The sequence below is a fragment of the Somniosus microcephalus genome, unplaced genomic scaffold (genome assembly GCF_052327205.1).
Source record: "Somniosus microcephalus isolate GS21.2 unplaced genomic scaffold, FLI_Smic_1.0 unresolved_chr2, whole genome shotgun sequence".
Taxonomy (NCBI): domain Eukaryota; kingdom Metazoa; phylum Chordata; class Chondrichthyes; order Squaliformes; family Somniosidae; genus Somniosus; species Somniosus microcephalus.
The window spans coordinates 34,165,885-34,192,281 of record NW_028225180.1 but is presented as its reverse complement, the minus strand read 5'-3'; the positions used below and the strand labels follow the sequence as shown (position 1 = coordinate 34,192,281).

The window sequence follows — 26,397 nt, the reverse complement described above, 5'->3', positions numbered from 1 at the left end:
CACCACCTCCAAGTTCCCCTCCAAGTCACACACCGTCCTGAACTATATCGCTGATCCTTCATCGTCGCTGGGTCAAAATCCTGGAACTCCCCACCTAACTGCACTGTGGGAGCACCTTCACCACACGCACTGCAGCGGTTCAAGAAGGTAGCTCACTACCACCTTCTCGAGGGCAACTAGGGATGGGCAATAAATGCTGGCCTTGACAGCAATGCCCACAACCCAGGAACGAATTTAAAAAAAAAAAAAAAAAAATTTTAAGCCCACTCACCAGGCTCCTTGAGAGACCCTGAATAAATACAGCAGGATATTCCCGACTCACCAGGATCTGTAATACGACAACAATTTGTCTTTATATAGCGCCTTTAACATTGTAAAATGTTTGAAGGTGCTTTACAGGAGTGTTATCAAACAAATTTTGACATCATGCCACATGAAATATTTGGGCAGGTGACCAAAAGCTTGATCAAAGAGCTAGCTTTTAAGGAGAGCCTTCAAGAAAGAGAGGTTCCGGGAGGGAATTCCAGAGCTTGGGGCCTTGGCAGCTGAAGACAAGGTCACGAATGGTGGAGTGATTAAAATTGATGCGCAAGAGGCCAGAATTGGCAGAGCGCAGATATCTTGGAGAGTTGCAGGACTGGAGGAGATTAGAAATGGGGAGGGGCGAAGCCTTGGAGTGATTTTTGAAATTAAGGATGAGAATTTTAAAAGACAATGGCTTCGGTCTTCCCAGTATTTAGGTGGAGGAAATTTCTACTCATCCAATACTGGATGTCGGACAAGACCTTGAATAAATACTGCAGGATAGTCCACCTACTCTGGGTCTGTGAGAGACCCTAAATAAATACTGCACGATATTCCCCCCTCAATCAACGGGGTCTGAGAGATTCTGAATAAATACTGCAGGATGTTGCTCACTCGCCAGAGTCTGTGATGTCTCTATGATCGGGTGCCTCGAGATGTACCCAGTGCTTGGATTGACGGCTATGTCCATTGATTCTCGTGTCTCCCAGGGCTTCTCCTGTGCCAGTATTAATGGGCCGTCTTTGTTTTCCCCTCTCCAGTTCCCAACGAAGCGGAGGATTCTGATCGTAGACGAGCGGGAGCAGCTGGTAGAGGAGGCAGTGCTGTGCCAGGAGGCGGATTGGGACCGCGCCGACGGGCAGGCCGGCGGGCCAGCGTGGCAGCGGCCGGCAGGCTGGGGCCAGGGCGCGGCCGAGCCAGCGAAGACGGCCACGGCCAGCCTGCGGGGGCGCGAGCAGCGGCAGCAGAAACCGCCACAGGGCCCGGCCCGCGACAGACCCGGGGCTGCCCCGGCGCAGCGCAGGCGCAAGTCGGAATATCCCCGCCGGCGGAGCTGCATCTCCATCTTCAGCGGAGCCGAGCCGACCTGGGGGCGTCCCGAAGAGGGTGAGGAGCCAATGGAGAGCCGGTAGGTGGAGAGCCGGTGGGAGCAGGAATTTCTTCTGAGGGTCGTGAATCTTTGGAATTCTCTACCCGAGAGAGCTGTGGAGGCGGAGTCATTGAATATATTCAAGGCGGAGATTGACAGACATTTGAGCTACAAGGGAGTCGAGGGTTATGGGGAGCAGAAAGTGACGTTGAGGCCAAGATCATGCTTCAACTGTATAAAACACTAGTTGGGCCTCAGCTAGAGTACTGCATGCAGTTCTGCTCACCACATTACAGGAAAGATGTGATTGCACTCGAGAGGGTACAGAGGAGATTTACAAAGATGTTGCTGGGAGTAGAGAATCTTAGCTATGAGGAAAGACTGGATAGGCTGGGTCTGTTTTCCTTGGAACAGAGGAGGCTGAGGGGAGACCTCATTGAGGTGTATAAAATTATGAGGGGGCACAGATAAAGTGGATAGAAAGGACCTTTTTTTTTTCAGCAGATGGGTCAAAAATCATGGGGGCTCAGATTTAAAGTAATTGATGGAAGGTTTAGAGGGGATTTGAGGGAAAACTACTTCACCCAGAGGGTTGTGGGGGTCTGGAACTCACTGCCTGAAAGGGTGGTAGAGGCAGGAACCCTAACCACATTTAAAAAGTACTCGGATGTGCACTTGGGATGCTCTAACCTGCAGGGCTACGGACCAAGAGCTGGGAAGTGGGATTAGGCTGGATCGCTCTTTGTTGGCCGGCGCGGACACGATGGGGCGAACTGGCCTCCTTCCGTGCTGTAACTTTCTATGATTCGATCAGCCGTGACCTTATTGAATGACGGGGCAGGCTCGAGGGGCCAAATGGCCTACTCCTGCTCCTATTTCTTATGTTGTTCTTACGTATTTATACTTCTGGTGATGGGTTCAGCTGCCAAGATCTCAACAGGCCAGAAGTAGTGGGCGCCATGTTTAGGCTTGTTGATCCTTGGCCCAGGGAGGGTTGAAAGGGAAAGGACTTGAAGGATATGTTGATGGGGGTTAGATGAAGAGTGGTGGGAGGAGGCTCGTGTGGAGCATAAACACCGGCATAGACATGTTGGGCAGAATGGCCTGCTTTTTACAGTTTTGTAATTGTAAGCCCGTGCAGCCGAAGCCCCATAGGCTATATCTGGGTGCGCGGTACGGGGGAGCGGGCCATATCGCGGTAGTTGGTGTGTGGTATCCTGACGCCACTTCAGGCTACTTTATTGTTCTAAAGCTCTGTCAATAGAGAGATTTTTCTAAGCCGTATGTGACTTTAAATCTGTCCGTGGTCATGTGCCTTCCGAGCTTTTGGTCCATCGTGCTAATATTTGCTCTGTTGGCTTTCAGTTTTTGTTCCTCGCACTGCTGTGAAGCATTTTGGAATATCTTTTCTACCCTAAAATTGTTATAGAAAAATAAGTTGCTGTGCTGTACCTAATGCCGGCTTCTGCGATGGGACAGTGTAGAGGGAGCTTTGCTCTAACCCGTGCTGTACCTGCAGCCGACACAAAGCTGGGTGGGCGTGTGTGCTGTGAGGAGGATGCAGAGAAACTCCAGTATGATTTGGACAGGTTGGGTGATTGGGCAGATGCATGGCAGATGCAGTATAATGTGGATAAATGCGAGGTTATCCAATTTGGTGGCAAAAACAGGAGGACAGATTATTATCTGCGGCAATTGATTGGGGAAAAGGGGAAGTGCAACGAGACCTGGGTGTCCTTGTGCACCAGTTGCTGTGGGTAAGCATGCAGGTGCAGCAGGCGGTTAAGAAGGCAAATGATATGTTGGCCTTCATAGCGAGAGGATTCGAGTACAGGAGCAAGGATGTTTTGCTGCAGTTGTACAGGGCCTTGGTGAGACCACACCTTGAGTATTGTGTGCAGTTTTGGTTGCCTTATTTGAGGAAGGATGTTCTTGCCATGGAGGGAGTGCAGCGAAGATTCACCAGACTGATGCTTGGGATGGCAGGAATGATGTATGAAGAGAGATGGAGTCAATTAGGCTTATATTTGCTAGAGTTTAGAAGAATGAGAGGGGATCTCATTGAAACTTATAAAATTCTAACAGGACTGGACAGACTAGATGCAGGAAAGATGTTCCCGATGGCGGGGGAGTCCAGAACCAGGGGTCACAGTCTAAGGAGAAGGGGTAAGCCATTTAGGACAGAGATGAGGAGGAATTTCTTCACCCAGAGAGTGGTGAACCTGTGGAATTCTCTACCACACAAGGCAGTTGAGGCCAACTTATTAAATATATTCAAGAAGGAGTTAGATATATTTCTTAGGGCTAAAGGGATCAAAGGATATGGAGAGAAGGCAGGGACAGGGTACTGAATTTTGATGATCAGCCATGATCTCATTGAATGGCGGAGCAGGCTCGAGGGGCCGAATGGCCTACTCCTGCTCCTATCTTCTATGTTTCTATGTATCTAACCTGTGCTGTACCAGCCCCTGGGAGTGTTTGATATGACAGTGTAGAGGAAGCTTTATTCTGTATCTAACAACAACTTGTATTTATGTAGGGCCTTTAACATAGTAAAACGCCCCAAGGCGCTTCACAGGAGCGATTATCAAACAAAATTTGTCAACGATCCACAGAGAGATATTGGGCCAGATAACCAAAAGCTTGGTCAAAGATGCAGGTTTGAAGGAGAGTCTTAAATTACGATCGTGGTTTAGGGAGGAAATTCCAAAGCTCAGGACCGTGGCAGCTCCAGGCACAGTTGCCAGTGGTGGAGCGATTAAAACCAGGGATGCTCAAGAGGCCAGAATTGAGGGAGTGCAGATATCTCGGAGGGTTTTAGGGCTGGAGGAGGTTACAGAGCTAGGGAGGGGGCGAGGGCCATGGAGTGATTTGAAAAGAAAGATGTGAATTTTAGAATCGAGGCATTACTCAACCGGGAGCCAATGTAGCTCAGCGAGCACAGGGGTGGATGGGTGAACGGGACTTGTTGCGAGTTAGGACACCGGCAGCAGAGTTTTGGATGACCTGAAGTTTACAGAAGATGGGAGGCCAGCCAGGAGTGCGTTGGAATAGTAAAGTCTAGAAGTAACCAAGGCATGGATGAGGGTTTCAGCAGTAGATGAGCTGGGGCAGGGGCGGAGTTGGGCGATGTTAGAGGTGGAAGTAGGCAGTTTTAGTGATGGCGCGGTTATGGGGTCGGAAGCGCATCTCGGATCAAATATGACACCAAGGTTGTGAACAGTCTGGTTCAGCCTCACAGTTGCCAGGGAGAGGTTGGAGTTGGTGTCGAGGGAACGGAGTTTGTGGCAGGGACTGAAGACGATGGCTTCGATCCGCCCAATTTATTTCGAGGAAAAATCTGCTCCTCAGTACTGGATGTCTGACGAGCAGTGTGACAAATTAGAGGCAGTGGAGGGGCCGAGAGTGGTGGAGATGAGGTAGAGCTGGGTGCCATCAGTGTACATGTGGAAACTGACGCTGTGTTTTCAGATGATGTCGCTGAGGGCTAGCAGGTAGTTGAGAAATAGGGGGCGTGTGCAATCCCATCAGCTGGGCGATGGTGGAGAAGAGTTGGAGGAGGATGGGGTGGTAAAGGCTGCAGTCAGTCAGAGTCATAACAGCACAGAAGGAGGCCATTCGGCCCATCGAGTCCGTGCCAGCTCTCTGCAGAGCAATTCAGTCAGTCCCATCTTCCCCGCTCTATCCCCGTAGCCCTGCAAGTTTATTTCCCTCAAGTGGCTATCCAGTCTCTACTTGAAAACATTGAGTGCCTCCACCTCCACCGTGTCTGTCGGCAGCGAGTTCCAGGTCCTCACCACTCGCTGCGTAAAATTGTTTTTCCCCTCATCCCCCTGTATCTCTTGCCCAAAAGCTTAAATCTGTGTTCCCTCGGCCTTGTGCTATCAACTAGTGGGAACGGCTTTTCCCCATTTAGACTATCCAAACCCGTCATAATCTTGTACACCTCTATCAAATCACCCCTCAACCTCCTTTGCTCCATGAAAACCAATCCAGCTTCTCCAACCTGTCCTTGTAGCTAAGAACCCCCATCCCCGGAACCATTCTGGTAAATCTATGCACCCTCTCGAGGGTCTTCACATCCTTCTTAAAGTCAGGTCGAGAAGGAAGAGGAGCAAGTGTACCGTCGTCACGGTGACAGGATGTCATTTGTGATTTTGATAGGGCTGTTTCGGTCCTGTGCTAGGGGCAGAAACCTGATTGGAGTGACTCAAACATGGAGTTCAGGAAATGATGGCCACGGATTTGGGAGCTGACCGCACGTTCAAGGACTTTGTAAGGAAAGGGAGGTTGGCGATGGGGCGGTAGTTTCAAAGGACGGAGGGTTTAAGGGTTTGGTTCCCTCTAATTTTTGGGGGCGCCGTGTGACCCCTTCAAAATACCGTGCCTATGCGATTTTTGCATTGAAAAGCTGGCTGCACGAGATCCACAGCTTAAAGTGAACATTGGTTAGAGGTTGTTTTTTTGAGGAGAATGGTGGTGACGGCAGATTTAAAGGAGCGGGGGACAGTACCCGAGGAGAGAGAACCATCAACAATATCAGCTAACATGGGAGCCAGGACGGGCAGTTGGCTGGTCAGCAGTTTAATGGGAATGGGGTCAAGGGAGCAGGAGGTGGGTCTCATGGGGAAGATGAGCTCGAAGAGGGCGTGAGGGGAGATAGGAGAGAAACTGGAGAAAGTTGCAATCTCGGGGCGTACCTTCGAGTAAGTTTGGCCCGGTGGGCTTAGGGAAAGGGAGGGAAGCGGGAGAGGCAGCTGGTCAGATGGTCTCAATCTTGGCGACAAAGAAGTCCGTGAGCTCCTCGCACTTTTTGTTGGTGGTGAGGGTGAAGGAGACAGGGTCAAGGGGTTTAAGACGGTTTGCAGTAGAGAGAAGAAGCCGGGGCAGGGGTTACCTTTGCATTCCAGGATGATCCTGGCATAGTGAGCAGTTTTAGCAGGCGAGAGCAGGACCCAATAGTGCTTTCTATGGTCCAGCCAGATCTGGCGTTTGTTAGGAGTCTACCTCCTTCCTCCTCTAGTTCACAACAAGTTTTGAGTAAGTACGAGACACTTCAGAATGTAGTATTCGGAATAGACTTTATTGATGTACAGCGCAGGTGATCGGCCTAACTGTATACAGATAATATGCTTTTGTATACAGAGTGTGGTTTTCAGCTTCAAGCTCTATCTTTCGAGCCTTCCGAAGACCTGTTGAAAACTATGCTCCTTCATACCCCATATTTTGCCGACATCAAAGGTACATGTCAGATAAGACTGCGTGACACATCTATTCCCAAATCCTTTGAAGTGGAATCTATTCATGGAAAGTTGTCGTTGTTTACGCCAAAGCTACTTCCTGTTCTAACTGTCCCCAACCTCTTTGAAGAACAGGCTTTATCAACCGTCTGCTTTCTATACTCTAGCTAATGGCTACCTCTACTGATGCTTATTACCCTAGCCCCGAAAGTTACACTCCTGGCTGACGGTATTACTGTTATTTATCTCGTTGCGCAAGCACTTTACATATCAGAAGAGAAGCTACACATTCCTCTCACGATATTTCAAAGCCGTCCTGTTTATATTGGAAAATCTATTGCTCCCATGATACAAAGATGTTCAACTGTTAATCCTTTGACTCGCCACAATGTCCAACAGCGGTGAACGGCTGAATCAGTTATCTGGCATCATATCAGTTCAAGTCTGCGTCCCTTGCACTTAAGGGAGCCGAGATGAGGGAACAGCCAGGGTGAGAGAAAGTAATGGTTTTAATGGGGAGTAGGGCACCAAAGGTGGAGGTGAGGGTGTGGTTGAGCAGATCGGTAGCTGCAGAACTGTCATGGTGAACGGAGGGCCAAAGGGTAGACAGTTGGGATTTTGTAAGTGAATTCCAGGGGCGGACACAGAAGGAAGTGGGGGGGAGGGGGGCGGTGGTGGTGGATGTGGGTGGAGCGCAATACGAGGAAGTGATCAGAGATGGCCTTGTCCGTGATTGACACGATGGGAGTATCAAAGCCACTTGAGATATATATTGGCAAGAGAGCATGCTGAATTGAGATGGAGGTTGGAATCACTGAGATTGAGAAGTCGCTCGGTGCTAAGGGAGGAAAGCAATGAAGATATCTGAGAGAATTTTTATGCGTGGGCAGTAGAGAATCAGGATTTTAAGAGGCGAGATGCTCAAAGGAGGTGAAAATGCCAGAGGAGTCGGGGGACAGACCAAGGTGTTATTTGGTGATGAGCCACACCACCATTGTGATGGTCTGCGCGATGCATATGGTGGAAGGCAGAGCCAGGCGGGGAGGCTTCATTTAGGGGGAAGATGTCATCACCCCTCAGCCAAGATTCCATCAAGGCCATGATGTCGTGCAGTCAGCCACAGTGAATGGCAAGGATCTTGTTCACAGGGAGATTCAGAGAGGGCCGCTGATCCACTGGCAGAGTCCACAGGATCAGCGCTGGGAGGGGTGAGTTGGACGGGGAGGAGATTGGCAAGATTAGCCCCCAGTGGGCGTGCTGGGCAGGAAGGTCGGCCAGAGAGTTGGATGAGGCCGTTGGGGGTTGCTGCTCTTAAGGAGGCAGCGACGAGTGGCTTGATGGGCCGTTCGGAGGATGCTAAGAGAGGCACCGAGGAAGACTGTAGGCTTATCCAAGAGTGAGTCAAGCCTGGGCCGGCGGCAGGAGAGTAGGAAGGTCGAAGAGTGCTGGTAGGGATTTGGGTGGGCAGAGTACCTGAGAGCAGAGAAATGAAAGTAGGCATGATGACAGGGCAGAGGGATCTAGGAGGGGTAAAAAGAAAACCTGTACTGTGCCTGACCTTGTAGTGTTTGATGTGGCAGTGCTGAGGGAGCTTTACTCTGTATCTAACCCGTGCTGTACCTGACCTGGGGGTGTTTGATGTGACAGTGCAGAGGGAGATTTACTCTGTATCTGACCTGTACTGTGTCTGACCTGGAAGTGTTTGGACGGAATAGTGTAGAGGGAGCTTTACTCTGTATCTAAACTGTGCTGTATCGTCCCTTTGTTTGATGGGACAGTGTAGAGGGAGCTTTACTCTGCATCTAAGCTATGCTGTACCTGACCTGGGGGTGTTTGATCGAAGAGTGTTGAGGGAGCTTTACTTTGTCCCTAACCTGAAGTCACTTATAGCCCTCGTCCCAGCTAATCATGCCCCTATGTTTCTGTGGCCATATGTTATTGCTGTGTGTCCTGTATCCATCGATAGCGGATGCCACTGTTGGTATCCCTCTAGTTTGAATAATGGCCATTAACCACTATTCTATTTTCTGTCTTTCAATATCCATGTACTGTACACACCATCCACTGCATTTCCTTTTATCAGTATATTCCTTTCTTTCAAGAGTTGCATTAAATCTATCTACCGCCACTTGCCTTTTAGAAATCCATGCTGGCTGGCCTTCATTAGCCCTGGTGAGGTATTAATTTTCTCCCATATCATAATAGAAAAGAAAGAGAGAATTTGCATCTCTCTAGTGCCTTTCGTGACATTGGAATGTCCCAAAGTGCTTTACAGCCAGTGATATACTTTTGCTGTGTAGTCACTGTTGTAATGTAGGAAACACTGCAGCCAATTTGCCCACAGCAAGCTCCCACAAACAGCAATGTGATAATGACCACATCTATCTTTTTTTTTTATAGTGATGTTGGTTGCGGGGTAAATATTGGCCAGGACATCAGGGAGAACTCCCCCCCCCCCCCCCCCACTCTTCGAAATAGTGTCATGGGATCTTTTACCTCCACCCGAGAGGGCGGACGGGGCCTCAGCTGAAAGACGGCACCTCTGACTGTGCAACACTCCCTCAGCACTGCACTGGAGAGTCAGCCTAGATTGTGTTCAAGTCCCACTCCAGGGAGCCACAACCTTCTGACTGAGGCGAGAGTGTGAGTCACAGCTGACACGTTAGGGACCTCGGGAAGCCTCCCCTTGACCGATGTTGGGCTGACTGGTCTGCAGTTACCAGGGGTATCGCTTTTCTTCCCCCTGCCCTTTTTTTGAACAGAGGTGTTGGATTGGAAGCCCTCCAGTCCTCTTGCACAACTTCCACATCCAAGGATGATGGACTGTGGTCGGAGCCTCGACGAGTCTCTCTCTCTGACTCCCCCTCCGCATTCGAGGTCACTCGGCATCTGCCTTTACCACTTCCAGCACCACTAACTTCAGCGTGACTTCCTTATCCACAGGCACACTCTCATCCTCCTCCTGTTCCCTCTCCTTCCCACTGCATGCCGGGCGATAAGCGAAGTTCTCATTCAGTGTCTCTGCCGTTCCTTCATCCTCTTGTTTCCTGGCAGACTTGCCATCTCTTTCTCTAACTATTCTTCTACTTTGTGTCGCCAGTCTTCTTTCACACTTCCTTGTAGATTTTCGAGATGTTTATCGCCCCACTATTGGGGGGGGGCTACGCCTTTGTTCCCCTCTACACTCGACTATTCCAATGCTCTCCTGTCCGAACTTGCACCCTCCGCAAGCTTGAGCTCGTCCAAAACTCTGCCTGTATCCTAATCCCGTTCACCCCCCCCCACCAATATGCCCGCTGACCTACATTGGCTCCCGGTCCAGCAACGCCTTGACGTTAAAATTCTCATCCTCGTGTTCGAATCCCTCCGTGTCCTCTCTTTCTCTTCCCCCCCCCCCCCCCCCCCCCCAACCCATCTCTGTAACTTCCTCTAGCCCTGCAACCCTCCGAGATCTCTGCACCCCTCCAATTCTGGCCCCTTTGCGCATCCCAGATTTTCTTCACTCCACCATTGGCGGCTGTGCCTTCAGCCCCCTCGGCCCTAAGTTGTGTAATTCCCTCCCTAAACCCCCCTCGCCCTCTCTCCTCCTTCAAACCTTGCCTCCTTGACCAAGCACCTGTCCTAATATTTCCTTTTGCTGCTTGCTGTCAAACTTTTCTCTGATTGCATTCTTGTGAAGCTCCTTGGGACATTTCTGCTATGTTAAAGGCGCTGTATAAATGCAAGTTGTTCAGTTGGAAAATTGCCCATTGGACAATGATGGTGGCTCTTTATACAAAGCCAAAGCATTGGTGCTGAAACAAGTTATGGAATCTCATGCTCTTTCAAATGTCTATTGGCTTCTGTATTTTTTTTTTATTATTACCCCTGTTATCGGAGCAGGGCAGTTCTTCCCCTGGTGTCCTGGGCCAATATTTATCCCCCAACCAACATCACTAAAACAGATGATCGGGCCATCTGAAGGAGGAGAGAGCACTGGAGAGGTTTAGGGAGGGAATTACAGAGCTTGGGGCCGAGGGGGCTGAAGGCATGGCCAGGAAAAAATTAACGGGCACTTGGAGAGGTTTAAGCTAATTAAGGAGAGCCAACATGGATTTGTAAAAGGCAGATCGTGTTTGACTAATCTAATTGAATTTTTTGATGAAGGGAATGCAATGGATGTTGTCTATGTGGATTTTCGGAAGGCGTTTGACAAAGCACCATATAGAAGGCTGGTTAACAAAATTGAGGCTCATGGAATAGGTGGGTCAGTGGCAGCTTGGATAAGGAATTGGCTTAAGGACAGAAAACAGCAAGTTGTGGTAAATGGCTGTTTTTCAGACTGGAGGATGGTAGACAGTGGTGTTCCCCAAGGGTCAGTGCTGGGGCCACTGCTTTTTTTGATATATATAAATGACCTGGATATTGGAATACAGAATAGAATATCTAAATTTGCCGATGACACCAAACTTGGGGGAGTGGCAAACAGTGATGATATCAATCGACTGCAACAGGACATAGAATGGCTAGCAGAATGGGCAGACAAGTGGCAGATGGAATTTAATAGAGAAATGTGAGGTGATGCGTTTTGGCAGAAGGAACCGGGAGAGGCAATATACACTTAATGGCACAGTTTTAGAGAGTGTGCAGGGACAGAGGGACCTGGGAGTTATTGTGGATAGGTTCCTGAAGGTGGCGGGACATATTGAAAGAGTGGTTATCAAAGTGTATGGGATCTTGGGCTTCATAAATAGAGGTATTGAGTACAAAAGTAGAGAAGTTATGCTGAATCTTTTTAAAGCGCTGGTTAAGCCAGAACTGGAGTATTGCATCCAGTTCTGGTCACCACACTTTAGGAAGGATGTGAAGGCCCTTGAGAGGGTGCAGAGGAGATTTACCACACTGGTTCCAGGGATGGGGGATCTTCGCTACAAGGACAGGTTGGAGAAGCTGGATTTGTTTTCTTTAGAGCAAAGGAGGTTGCGGGGTGATTTGATAGAGGTGTACAAGATTATGACGGGTTTGGATAGGTTAGACGGGGAATGTCTGTTCCCACTAGTTGATGGTACAAGGACTAGGGGACACAGATTTAAGGTTTTGGGCAAGAGATACAGGGGGGATGTGAGGAAAAACGTTTTTACGCAGCAAGTGGCGAGGACCTGGAACTCGCTGCAGACGGAAGTGGTGGAAGCAGAGACACTCAATGTTTTCAAGGGGCGACTGGATAGGCACTTGAGGGAAATAAACTTGCAGGGCTACGGGGATAGAGCGGGGGAATGGGGCTGACTGGATTGCTTTGCAGAGAACCGGCACGGACTCGATGGGCCGGGTGGCGGCCTCCTGTGCCGTTCTGACTATGACTCATCACGTCGTCGTTTGTGTGCGCAAATTGGCTACCGTGTTTCCCTACATTACAACAGTGACTGCACTGCAAAAAAATTACTTCATTGGCTGTAAAGCGCTTTGGGATGTCCTGAGGTTGTGAAAGGCACTTTCTAGAAATGCATGTCTGTCTGTCTTATCAATCGACATCAGTGTAGTCTCTGGTATGAAGGTCAGCTGCATGTCCCTGGGCTAAATTGCAGTTTTCCCCCAGGACATGCATAGCGGATAAGAGCAAGGAAGTTAGGCTAAACCTTTATAAATCACTGGTTATGTTTTAGCACATTTTGAAAGGGGGTGCAGGAACAGAGACACCTCGGGGGTGTAGGGACTCAAATCTTTGAAGGTGACAGGAGAAGCTGAGAAGGCCGTTTTTATAAAAAAAAAAAAAAACATATGGCATCCTGGGTTTTATAAATAGAGGCTATAGACTACAAACACCACCACCTCCAAGTTACACACCATCCTGACTTGGAAGTATATCGCCGATCCTTCATCGTCGCTGCGTCAAAATCCTGGAACTCCTTACCTAACAGCACTGTGGGAGTACCTTCACCACATGGACTGCAGTGGTTCAAGAAGGCAGCTCACCACCACCAGCTCGAGGGCAACTAGGAGATGGGCAATAAATGCTGGCCTTGCCCACGACGCCCACATCCCATAAACGAAGGGGAAAAAGAAACAAAATCAAGGAGGTTATGTTAAACATTTGTAAATCACTGGTTAGGACCCAGCTGGAGTGTTGTGTTCAATTCTGGGCACCACACTTTAGGAGAATGTTAAGTCCTTGGAGAGGGTGCAGAGGAGCTTTAGAAAATAGGAACTTGCATTTATATAGCGCCTTTCACAACCTCGATGTCCCAAAGCGCTTTACAGTACTTTTGAAGTGTAGTTGCTGTGGTAATGTAGGAAACAAGGCAGCCAAATTGCGCACAGCAAGGTCCCGCAAACAGTAATGTGATTATGACCAGGTGATCTGTTTTTAGTGATGTTGGTTGAGGGATAAATATTGGCCAGGACACCGGAGGAGAACTCCCCAGTTCCTCTTTGAAAAGTGCCACGGGATCTTTTACGTCCACCTGAGAGGGCACGTTTAACGTCTCATCCAAAAGACGGCTCCTCCGATACTGCAGCATGAGAATTTTTTTAATTTTATTTATTCATTGATGGGATGTGGGCGTCGCTGGCTGGCTAGGCCTGCATTTAGTGCCCATCCCTAATTGCCCTTGAGAAGATGGTGGTGAGCCGCCTTCTTGAACCGCTGCAGTCCATATGGTGTAGGTACACCCACAATGCTGTTAGGAAGGGAGTTCCAGGATTTTGGCCCAGCGACAGTGAAGGAACGGCGATACAGGTCCAAGTCAGGATGGTGTGTGGCTTGGAGGGGAACTTGTAGGTGGTGATGTTCCCATGCGTCTGCTGCCCTTGTCCCTCTAAGTGGTAGAGGTCGCGGGTTTGGAAGGTGCTGTTGAAGGAGCTTTGGCGAGTTGCTGCAGTGCATCTTGTAGATGGTACACACTGCAGCCACGGTGCGCCAGTGGTGGAGGGAGTGAATGTTGAAGGTGGTGGATGGAGTGCCAATCAAGCGGGCTGCTTTATCCTGAATGGTGTCGAGCTTCTTGAGTGTTGTTGGAGCTGCACTCATCCAGGCAAGTGGAGAGTATTCCATCACACTCCTGACTTGTGCCTTGTAGATGGTGGAAAGGCTTTGGGGAGTCAGGAGGTGAGACACTCGCTGCAGAATTCCTAGCCTCTGGCCTGCCATTGTAGCCACAGTATTTATATGGCTGGTCCAGTTCAGTTTCTGATCAATTGTAACCCCCAGGATGTTGATAGTGGGGGATTCAGTGATGGTAATGCCATTGAATGTCATGGGGAGATGGTTAGAGTCTCGCTTGTTGGAGATGGTCATTGCCTGGCACTTGTGTGGTGCGAATGTTACTTGCCACTTGTCAGCCCAAGTCTGAATGTTGTCCAGGTCTTGCTGCATATGGACACGGACGGCGTCAGTATCTGACGAGTCTCGAATGGTGCTGAACAGTGTGCAATCATCAGCGAACATCCCCACTTCTGACATGATGGAGGGAAGGTCATTGATGAAACAGCTGAAGATGGTTGGGCCTAGGACACTGCCCTGAGGAACTCCTGCAGTGATGTCATGTGATTGAGATGAATGACCTCCAACAACCACAGCCAACTTCCTTTGTGGTAGGTATGATGGGAATGGTTCCAGGGCTGAGGGACTTCAGTTACGTGGAGCGATGAGAGAAGCTGGGATTGTTCTCCTCAGAGCAGAGATGGTTAAGGGGAGATTTAATTGAGGCGTTCAAAATCATGAAGCGTTTGGATGGAGTAAATAGGAAGAAACTGTTTCCAGTGGCAGTAGAGTGGGTAACCAGAGGAGACAGATTTAATATAATTGTCAAAATAACCTGGGGGTGGGTGGGGGGGGAGATGAGCATTGTTGCCTGTATGCTGCGCAGCATTCCAAGGATCCCGTGCAGCCGGCTTTTCAATGCAAAAACCGCACGTGCAAGATATTTTGAACGGCCCACGCAGTCACACACCCCCCCCCCCCCCCCCCCCCCCCCAAAAAAAAAAAATTACAGGGGACATTGGAGATGAGGGGGAATTTTTTTACATAGTGTGTTATGATCTGGGGAAAGACCAGGGGAGTGGGACTAAACGGATAGTTCCTTCAAAGAGCCGGCACCGACACGATGAGCCGAATGGCCTCCTGCTGTGCTGTACAATGCTGTCACATCAGGGACCCGGGGTGAGCCAGCCTGAAAAGTAGGACTGTGTCTTTAAAGGAACAGTGAGCAGCAGAGCTGATAATTAACAATAGACAGCCTGTTAAAGGAGACCTAAAAATGTGGCGTCCGGAGGCAGCAATCTCCAGCCAGCAGGCTGACAAAAGGGGCCCTGTTCCTTTAAAGGAGGACCCAAAGATGTGACTCCAGATAGTAATGAGATCCTGCGTGGGATGACAACAGGGCCAGTGTTCCTTAAGTCTGCTATTGTACCAGGGCGATCAAAGGGGCCCCTTGTTTGCCCAGCCCGGCCTGCAAAGCACTGGGCTCCCAGACTAGAGAGAGTGAATGAATGTAATAGCAAAATACTGCGGATGCTGGAAATCTGAAATAACAACAGAAAATGCTGGAAATACTCAGCAGGCCAGGCAGCATCCGTGGAGAGAGAAACAGAGTTAACGTTTCAGGTCTGGGACCCTTCATCAGAACTGGAAAAAGCTGGAGATGTAACAGATATTAAGCAGGTGCAGAGACTGGGGGGGCGGTTAGGAGGGGAGGAAGGAATAGAAAGAATACCCTGTGCTTTTGTAAGAGGCAGGAAAGATAAAATGTTGCAAATGGGAATGGCAAAAATCATGCTGCATGAAAAATGGGGGCAGGGATAATTATCTGAAATTGTTGAACTCAATGTTGAGTCCGGCAGGCTGCAAAGTGCCCAATCGAAAGATGAGGTGCTGTTCCTCGAGCTTACGTTGAGCATCATTGCAGCAATGCAATAGCCCGAGGACAGAGAGATCAGAGTGGGAGTGAAGCGGTGAATTAAAGTGACAGGCAACCGGAAGCTCAGGGTCACCCTTACGGACTGAACGGAGGTGTTCCGCAAAGCGGTCACCCAATCTGCGTTTGGTCTCCCCAATGTAGAGGAGACCGCATTGTGAGCAGCGAATACAGTATATTAAATTGCAAGAAGTACATGTAAATCGCTGTTTCACCTGGAAGGGGTGTTTGGGGCCCTGGACAGTGGGAAGGGAGGAGGTAAAAGGGCATGTGTTGCATCTCCTGCGCTTGCATGGGACGGTGCCAGGTGAAGGAGAAGGGCTGTTGGGGGTGATTGAGGAGTGGACCAGGGTGTCGCGGAGGGAGCAGCCCCTTCGGAATGCTGAAAGGGGAGGTGAGGGGACGATGTGTTTGGTGGTGGGATCACGTTGGAAATGGCGGAGGATGATCCGTTGAATGTGGAGGCTGGTGGGGTGAAACGTGAGGACAAGGGGAACTCTATTGTGGTTCCAGGAGGGAGGGGCAGGGGTGAGGGCAGAAGTGCGGGAAATAGAACGGACACGGTCAAGGGCCGTGTCAACCACGGTAGAGGGGAATCCTCGGTTGAGGAAAAAGGAAGACATGTCGGAAGCACTAGTATGGAAGGTGGCATCGTCAGAACAGACGCGGCGGAGACCCCTCCCGGAACCGGTCCGGCAGCCTTGTTTTCAAATCCCTTCATGGCCTCGCCCCTCCCTCCGTATCTCTGTAACCTCCTCCAGCCCTACAACCCTTCGAGATCTCCGCGATCCTCCAGTTCTGTCACCTCTTGCGCATCCCCGATTTTACTCGCTCCACCATTGACAGCCGTGCCTTCATCGATTGCCTAGGCCCTAAGCTCTGGAATTCTCTCCCTGAACCTCTCCGCCTCGCTCTCCTTTTTAAGACGCTCCTTAAAACCTACCTCTTTGACCAAGCTTTTGGTCACCTGTCCTGATGGCGCCTTACGTGTCTCGCTGTCGTATTTTTGTTCACGCTCCTGTGAAGCATCTTGGGACATTTTACTATGTAAAGGAGCTGAAACGACAGCCTGCTCCCCTTGGTGCAGGAGACCACCATCACCGTTCTCCTCGACGACCAGGATTGGGTGTTGGTCGTATCTGCAGAGCCCACCTGTGAGGACCCCGGTGGTCAGATGATGAGGGGTGAATGATGACCTTTACACAGTGGGGAAGGAGGGGAAAGGAGCAATTGCTGAATAAGCCCGTGCCTTCTAGGGACGTGCTTCCTCTGTATGAGGTGCTACCTCACCGAATGGGTGCGAGCGTGGCCGGGCTGTTCGACTGCTGAGGGCATCAAGGCCATGTCAGATTCTGCCCTCCGACTTCGCTCGCTCTCTCCCCTATCTCGTTCCTTCTTGCTCGCTCTCCCTTGTGCTGGGCACTGTTAAATGCAAATCATGTCTGACTATCTGGATTGAGTTCTTCAATGATATAATGGAGAGGGTGGATGAGGGTAGTGCAGTTGATGCTGTGTATCTGGACTTTGAAAAAGGCATTTGGTAAAGTACCACATAATGGGATTAAAGGCTGTGTGGATACATAATTGGTTAAGCGACAGAAAGCAGAGAGTAGTGGTGAACGGTTTATTTTCAGACCAGAGGGAAGTATACATAGAAACATAGAAGATAGGAGTAGGCCATTCGGCCCTTCGAGCCTGCTCCGCCATTCAACGAGATCATGGCTGATCATCCAAACCCTAGCACCCGGTCCCTACACCGACAGCCATCCCACCCAAGCCCTATCCCCGTAACCCCACGTATTTAATCCCCCCTAACACTAAGGGCCAATTTTTATCATGGCCAATCAACCTAACCCGCACATCTTTGGACTGTGGGAGGAAACCGGAGCACCCGGAGAAAACCCACGCAAACACGGGGACAATGTGCAAACTCCACACAGACAGTCACCCGAGGCCGGATTTGAACCCGGGTCCCTGGCGCTGTGAGGCAACAGTGCTAACCACTATGCCACCGTGCTGCCCCTACAGCGGTGTTTCCCAGGGCTCGGTATTAGGACCACTGCTCTTTTTGATATATATTAATGGCCTGGACTTTGGTCTACAGGGCATAATTTCAAAGTTTGCAGAAGGCACAAATCTTCAAAATACAGTAAACAGTGAGGAGGATAGTAACCAACTGTAGGGAAACCTGGGCAGACACGTGGCAGATGAAATTCAACGCAGAGAACTGTGAAGTAAAGCATTTTGGAAGGAAAAATGGCGAGAGGCAATATAAGTTAAATAGAATGTTAAAGGGAATTTGGGAACAGAGGGATCTGGGGGGGTTCACATACATAAACCTTTGAAGATGGCAGGACAACTTCATGGAGCTGTTGAAAAAGCATATGGGATCCTTGGCTTTATACATAGAGGCACAGAGTTGAAAAGCAAGGTTATGCTGAGCCTTTATATATCAGTGGTTGGGCCTCGGCAAGAAGATTGTGTTCAGTTCTGGGGACCGCACTTCAGAAAGAATGTCCAGGCCTTGGAGAGGGTGCAGAGGAGATTTACCAGAGTGGAAATAACAACAGAAAATGCTGGAAAAACTCAGTAGGCCAGGCAACATCCATGGAGAGAAAATAGAGTCAACGTTTCAGGTGAACCCTTTGTCAAGACTAAAGAAGCACAGGAAATGAAATTGATTGAGAGGCCAGGCTGGGAGAGAACAAAAGAGAAGAGACATTAAGAGGTATTCAAAACGAGACGAGATGGTGATAGCACTAGTGGAGACAAAAGACGGTTCTAGATTAGGTGTGAAATGCGCTGGCAGAATGGGAGACAGCTGCCATGTGGGGGAGAGGGAAAAAAAGAAAGGGGGGTGGGGGGGGGAAGGCCAAAACAAAGGTGTAGATAAAAAATAAGTAAAAATGTAATAGGGGTCGAGGTTATGATCTGGAATTGTTGAACTCGATATTGAGTCCGGAAGGCTGTAAAGTGCCTAATTGGAAGATGAGGTGCTGTTCCTCGAGTTTACGGTGAGCTTCCGTGGAACAATGCAAGAGGCCGAGGACGGTGAGGTCCGAGTGGGAATGGGGTGGTGAATTAAAATGACAGGCGACCAGAAGCTCGGGGTCACCCTTACGGACTGAATGGAGGTGTCCCGCAAAGCGGTAACCCAATCTGTGTTTGGTCTCCCCAATGTAGAGGAGACCGCATCAGACCATACCAGAGTGATACAGGAAACTTTGGTTTATCCGGAGGTTAACTGTCCGGAATGCTTGAGCCACCGGCAAAAATCAGGAGCCGTTTCGTTAGTTTTTTTTTCTTTTCGTTGCTTTTTTTTTCCACCAGTCAGGCTCTGCAAGGTCTCGCTGAAGCTGTTGCTAAGCTACAGAGATGCTTGCAAGGTACGGCCGACTGTTTAGAAACTGTTGCTAAGCAACAGGGTTTGTTGCCAGATACGGAGCTCAAACTCTCCGTATGTTTCAACATTAGCGCTGGTTTGTCCGGCAGTTTTGATGGGACGGCAACAACTCGGTGCCGTCGGTGCCGGATAGCACAAAGTTTCCTGTATCAGGGCTGAGGGACTTGAGTTATGTGGGGAGACTGGAGAAGCTGGGGTTGTTCTCCGAGCACAGGCGATTGAGGGGAGGTTTCATCAAAGTGTTGAAAATTATGAGGGGTGTTTCAACAGAGCAAATGGGGAGCAACTATTTCCACCGATGGGAGGGTCGGTAATCAAAGGGCACAGATTTAAGATCATTGGCAAAAAACGCCGGGGGAGAAAAGTTTCAACTCAGCGAGTTGTTGTGATCTGGAATGCAATTGTAATTTTCAAAAAGGAATTGGATATATACTTAGAAAGGAAATGTTTGCAGAGCTGTGGGCAATGCCCCCCCCCCCCCCCCACCACCACCCCCGAACATTTTCGCAGTTTTCAAAGTTTTGCAAAAGCGCAAAATTTCACATTTTGAAAAAGCCGGTTCTGGGCTGTGCAGGACCAGCGGCACAGCCGCGCAGCTTAGCGGGAACGTTGGCTGCAGGTAAAGAGAGTGGGACTAATTGTATAGATCTTTCAGAGAGCCGGCACAGACAGGATGGGCCGAATGGCCGCCTGATCAATTTAATTCTGAGTCCCTTTACACACACTCCATGTGTTTTACAATGAGTAAAAATAAAACCAGTCAGGAGAATGATGGAATACTCTCCACTTGCCTGGATGAGTGCAGCCCCAACAACACTCAAGAAGCTTGACACGATGCAGGACAAAGCAGCCCGCTTGATTGGCACCCCATCCACCGCCTTAAACATTCACTCCCTCCACCACCGGCGTACCGTGGCTGCAGTGTGTACCATCGATTGGATTAAAAAGCAGGACCTCAAAGGTTGTAATCGCTGGGTTACTCCCGGTGCCACATGCTAGTGAGTATAGGAATAGGAGGATGGAGCAGATGAATGCGTGGCTAAAGAGTTGGTGCAGGAGGGAGGGCTTTAGTTTCCTGGATCACTGGGTCTGCTTCTGGGGAAGGTGGGACCTGTACAAGTCGGACGGGTTGCACCTGAACCGGAATGGGACCAGCATCCTTGCGGGGAGGTTTGCTAGTACTGTTGGGGGTTTAAATTAACTTCTCGGGGATGGAATACGGAGTGGAGCTATAGTAGGGGGTGATGCACAGCAAATATGTAACGGCACAAGGCAGTATGGCAAGGCTGGATGGCATTATTTTAATACAAGGAGTCTTGCGAGTAAGGCAGATGAATTGAAGGTGTTGATGAAGACATGGGAGTATGATATTGTTGCTATCACAGACATGGCTGAGGGAGGGGCAGGACTGGCAGCTCAATATTCCGGGGTATAGAATCTTCAGGCAAGACAGGGCGGTGTAAAAGGGGAGGGGGTGTCGCAATATTAATCAAGGAGTCAATTACTGCTGTAAGGAGGGATGATATATTAGCAGGTTCCTCTAATGAGGCCATATGGTTAGAACTTAAAAACAAAAAGGGAGCAAGCACTTGCTGGGTGTGTACTATAGGCCCCCAAACAGTCAGGGGGAGATAAAGGAACAGATATGTAGGCAAATCTCAGAAGTGTAGAAATAATAGGGTAATAATAGTAGGGGATTTCAACTTCCCCAATATTAACTGGGATAGTCAGAGTGTGAAAGGCTTAGAGGGTGCGGAATTCTTAAAGTGCATCCAGGAGAGCTTTTTGAGCCAGCATGTAGAAAGTCCTACAAGAGAGGGGGCGATACTGGACCTGTAGCTGGGCAAGTGGTAGATGTGTCAGTAGGAGAGCATTTTGGTGACGGTGACCATAATTCGGTGAGATTTAAGGTAGTCATAGAAAAGGACAATGATGGACCGGAAATAAAGGTTCTAAATTGGGGGAAGGCCAATTTTAATATGATAAGGCAGGACCTGGCCAAAGTGGACTGGGATCAGCTACTTGTAGGTGTGGTAAACCACTGTTATTGTTATTCACTGTTGTTGTTGTTGTTACACACTGTTGTACCTATGCATGCCTCAACATGTCTCGGCTGGCTCCACCCACAGGCCCAGGTATAAAGGTGATTGACCTGCAGCCCCCTGCCTTCTTGGAACCCAGTCAACCACGAGAGGCATGCTCTGTTCTTTGCTAATAAAAGCCTTTAGTTACTCTCCTAACTCTCCGTCTTTTATGAGTAATTGATAGCGCATCAATTTTATTAGCAAAAACAAAATGTCGACAAACGCTGAACAGCAGGCTGCTGCACCAAACGCTGAGCAGCAGGAGCTGCTGCGAGCCCTCAGACCAACATGCCTGGACCTAGACCCCCAAGAAGCGGGTTCGGCTACCAAATTCGCGCATTGGCTGCGTTGCTTCGAGGCCTACCTGCAAGCCTCAACTGTGACCCTGGACGAAAACAAGTTGGAAATCCTGGCCTCAAAGGTGAGCCACCAAGTTTATACAATAATCCAGGACGCGACGACCTACGCGGCGGCTATCGATCTGCTAAAAGGGCAATACGCACGCCCGGTAAATACGGTCTATGCCAGGCACCTCTTAAGATCCCGCAGACAGCAGCCCGGGGAATCGGTGGAGGCCTTCTTACGGGCACTACGGATACTCGGCCGAGACTGCGATTGCAAAGAAGTACCAGCCGCAGCACACACTGAGGGACTGATCCGAGATGCTTTCGTTGCGGGTCTAAGGTCCGACTACTCCCGGCAGAGACTGTTGGAAAAGGGAGAAGTGGACCTGAGAGAGGCAGTGTCCCTCGCGCTCTCGCTCGACGCGGCCCACAGGAATATGGACGCCTTCTCCCCTAACCGCTCCGCAACGTGGACGCCACAACCTTGGGTCATGGGACCGCCACCTTCAACTGCTGCTGCGATGTCCAAGGCACAGAAATTTTATTTTTGTGGCCAGGCAAAACACCCCAGAGCACGCTGCCCGGCGAGAAACGCTACCTGCTCCGGCTGCGGGAAGAAAGGACACTATGTCAGCGCCTGCAAAGGTAAAACCGCTAACGCCAGCAGCGCCGCGTGCGAACCGTGGGGGCAGCCATCTTGTCCGCCATCTTGGGCTCCCCCAGCCGCGTGGGGATCGGGACCATGGGCTCCGCCATCTCGGACGTCTCCAACTTCAACCACGGGGGACCCAGACTCAACCACCGCCTCATCTGACGACCACATCAACTCGCTCGACCATACGCTGGCCTCCGTGACGCTGGACCAATCTCTCCCTCATCAACTGTCCAGGTCCATGATGGACATTACGGTAAACGGCCGCGCCACTACCTGCCTTTTTGACAGCGGGAGCACGGAAAGCTTTATCCACCCCGACACGGTGCGCAGTTACACTCTCCCGGTCCTGCCGACGCGACAGCGGATCTCTTTGGCTTCCAAAGCCCAGTCAGCGGACATCGGTGGCTACTGTGTAGTGACCCTTTCAGTAAGGGGCACAGAATACAAAAATTTTAAACTCCTGGTCCTGCCCCATCTTTGCGCTGCCGTTCTACTGGGGTTGGATTTTCAGTGTCACATTAGCGTACGACGGACCCCTCCCCCCACTCACAGTCTGCAGCCAGCAGCTTTTAAATCGCCCGCCGTGCACCATTTGCAGCCTCTCCACCCTTAAAGTCCCCCCCCCCCCTCCTTGTTCGCTAACCTCACCCGCGACTGTAAGCCCATCGCTACCAAAAGCAGGCGTTACAGTGCCGGGGATAGGAGCTTCATTAAATCCGAGGTAGCAAGACTCCTGAAGGAAGGGATTATTGAAAGTAGCACCAGCCCATGGCGAGCACAAGTGGTGGTAGTGAAGACTGGCGAAAAACAGCGCCTAGTTATTGACTACAGCCAGACGGTCAATCGCTACACCCAGCTAGATGCATACCCACTCCCCCGCATATCTGACATGGTCAATCAGAAAGCACAATACCGGGTGTTCTCGACGATTGATCTGAAGTCGGCATACCACCAGCTCCCCATCAGGGCTGAGGACCGCCAGTACACAGCTTTTGAAGCTGACGGTCGTCTCTACCACTTCCTCAGAGTTCCCTTCGGCGTCACCAACGGGGTTTCAGTCTTCCAACGGGAGATGGACCGAATGGTTGACCAGAACGCGCTCCAGGCCACTTTCCCCTATCTAGACAACGTCACCATCTGCGGCCGCGACCAGCAGGACCATGATAATCTAGAGAAATTCCTCCGTACGGCCCAGCGGCTGAACCTAACATACAACAAGGACAAATGTGTGTTTCGTACCAAGCGCCTTGCCATTCTTGGCTGTGTAGTGGAGAACGGAGTCATCGGCCCTGACCCCGACAGGATGCGCCCCCTTATGGAGCTCCCCCTCCCCCACTGCCAAAAAGCACTGAAGAGATGCCTAGGGTTTTTCTCGTACTATGCTCAGTGGGTGCCCAACTATGCGGACAAAGCCAGACCCCTCAAGTCCACCTCCTTCCCCCTGACAGCAGAGGCCTGTGCAGCCTTCACTCATAAAAGGAGATATTGCGAAGGCCACAATGCACGCAGTGGATGAGTCCATCCCTTTCCAAGTGGAGAGCGACGCATCCGACTTTGCCCTAGCTGCAACCCTTAACCAGGCGGGGAGACCCGTGGCCTTTTTCTCAAGGACCCTCCAGGGCCCCGAGATTCGACACTCTTCTGTCAAAAAGGAGGCCCAGGCCATTGTGGAAGCTGTGCGACATTGGAGGCATTACCTGGCCGGAAAACGATTTACCCTGCTCAGTGACCAGCGTTCAGTAGCTTTTATGTTTAATAATAAGCAGAGGGGCAAAATCAAGAACGACAAGATCTTGAGGTGGAGAATCGAACTCTCCACCTACAATTACGATATCTTGTACCGGCCCGGGAAACTCAATGAGCCCCCAGATGCCCTATCACGTGGTACATGCGCCAACGCGCAGGTCGATAGACTGAAGACCCTCCACAATGACCTCTGCCACCCGGGGGTCACCAGGTTTTTTCACTTCATCAAATCCCGTAACCTGCCCTACTCCATCGAGGAGGTCAGGACCATGACCAGGAACTGCCACATCTGTGCCGAGTGCAAACCGCATTTTTATAGGCCAGACAGAGCAAGCCTGATCAAAGCCACGCGCCCCTTTGAATGGCTGAGCGTCGATTTTAAAGGGCCCCTCCCCTCCTCTGACCGCAATGTGTACTTCCTCAACATAATTGATGAGTACTCCCGTTTCCCGTTTGCCATCCCTTGCTCAGACATGACCAGTACCACGGTCATTAAATGTCTGAATGACGACTTCGCCTTGTTCGGTTTCCCTAGCTATATTCATAGCGACAGGGGCTCATCCTTTATGAGCGACGAACTCTGGCAGTACCTGCTCTCGAGAGGTATCGCTACAAGCAGGACCACCAGCTACAACCCCCGGGGGAATGGCCAGGTGGAAAGGGAGAATGCGACGGTCTGGAAGGCAGTCCTTTTAAACTTGAAATCTAAGGGCCTTCCGACCTCTCGCTGGCAGGAAGTCCTCCCTGCGGCGCTCCATTCCATTCGGTCACTGCTCTGTACAGCCACCAATGCTACCCCTCACGAGAGAATGTTCTCCTTCCCCAGGAAGTCCACATCGGGGATCTCGTTACCGACATGGCTGACTTCTCCAGGACCCGTCCTACTGCGGAAGCACGTGAGGTCCCATAAGACGGACCCCCTGATCGAGAGGGTGAGCCTCCTCCATGCCAACCCTCAGTATGCTTACGTGGTGTACCCGGACGGGCGGGAGGACACAGTCTCCATACGAGACCTCGCACCTTCGGGTGCTCCCGAAACACCCCCCTCGCCATCCACCACTACCCACGCCTACCCCCAGTACGCTTACGTAGCGTACCCGGACGGGCGGGAGGACACAGACCCCACATGAGATCTCGCACCTTTGGGTGCCCCTGAAACACTACCATTGCCATCCACCACTACCCACAACCCAACCCCGCTAGACGGCATGCCGCAGCCCCAGGACCCGTCATTGACCACCCAACCACTCAATGAGACGCCAGATTCAACGTTGGATGCTGCACCATCACCGCCGCCACCACGACGATCAGGACGGCATACAAGGCCACCTGATAGACTTACTTACACGAACCTTTAGTACACTTCACCCCGCCGGACTCAATTTTAAACAAGGGGTGAATGTGGTAAACCACTGTTATTGTTATTCACTTGTTGTTGCTGCACACTGTTGTACCTATGCATGCCTCAACATGTCTCGGCTGGCTCCACCCACAGGCCCAGGTATAAAGGTGATTGACCTGCAGCCCCCTGCCTTCTTGGAACCCAGTCAACCACGAGAGGCATGCTCTGTTCTTTGCTAATAAAAGCCTTTAGTTACTCTCCGTCTTTTATGAGTAATTGATAGCGCATCAGTAGGAAAATCCACATCAGAGCAATGGGAGTCTTTCAGAAAGGAAATAGAGAGAGTACAACGCCAACATGTTCCCATAAAGGTCAAGGGTGGGACCAACAAGCCCAGGAAACCCTGGATGTCAAGGGATATACAAGAATGGATTAGGAAAAAAAGGGAGGCTTTTGGCAGATGCAAAGGACTAAAAACAGTGGAAGCCCTAGAGGAGTATAGAAAGTGCAAGGGGGTACTTAAAAAGAGAAATTAGGAGAGCGAAGAGGGGGCATGAAAAAACACTGGTGGGCAAAATAAAGGAAAATCCGAAGGTGTTTTAAAAGTATATTAAGTGCAAGAGGATAACCAGGGAAAGAGGGCCAATTAGGGACTAAAGTGGCAATCTGTGTGTAGAGCTGGAAGATGTAGGTGAGGTTTTAAATGAATATTTTGCATCTGTGTTGACTATGGAGAAGGGTGATGTAGGCATAGAAATCAGGCAGGGGGATTGATATATACTTGAACAAATTACTATTGAGGGCGGAGGTACTAGTGGTTTTAGCGGGCTGCTGTATGAGGCAAGGGAGGAGATTGCAGGGGCTCTGACGCACTTGATGGCCGGCGCGAACACAATTGGCCGAAGGGCCTCTATCTGTGCTGTATAGCTCTATGACTATCTACAAAATGCACTGCAGGAATTTGCCAAGGCTTCTTCGGCAGCACCTCCCAAACCCACGACCTCCATCTCCTAGAAGGACAAGGGCAGCAGGCGCATGGGAACACCACCACCCCCAAGTTCCCCTCCAAGTCACACACCACCCTGAGTTAGAAATATATCGCCGATCCTTCATCGTCGCTGGGTCAAAATCCTGGAACTCCCTCCCTAACAGCACTGTGGGAGTACCTTCACCACACGGACTGCAGCGGTTCAAGAAGGTGGCTCACCACCACCTTCTCAAGGGAAATTAGGGATGGGCAATAAATGTTGGCCTTGCCAGCGATGCCCACATCCCATAAAAATGAATTTTTTTAAAAAA

At 50.3% G+C, this 26,397-nt stretch overlaps 1 protein-coding gene across 5 annotated transcripts in view; it reads left to right on the top strand.

Moving 5' to 3' along the window:
* Nucleotides 1-26,397, top strand: part of zfp91 (ZFP91 zinc finger protein, atypical E3 ubiquitin ligase) — a 116,578-nt gene that overhangs the window by 14,852 nt on the left and 75,329 nt on the right. For all 5 annotated transcript variants that reach the window (XM_085975927.1, XM_085975931.1, XM_085975928.1 and 2 more), the window contains exon 2: nt 1,065-1,432. In XM_085975927.1, coding sequence (XP_085832053.1) covers nt 1,065-1,432 — 368 coding nt within the window. The remainder of the gene's footprint in view (nt 1-1,064; nt 1,433-26,397) is intronic.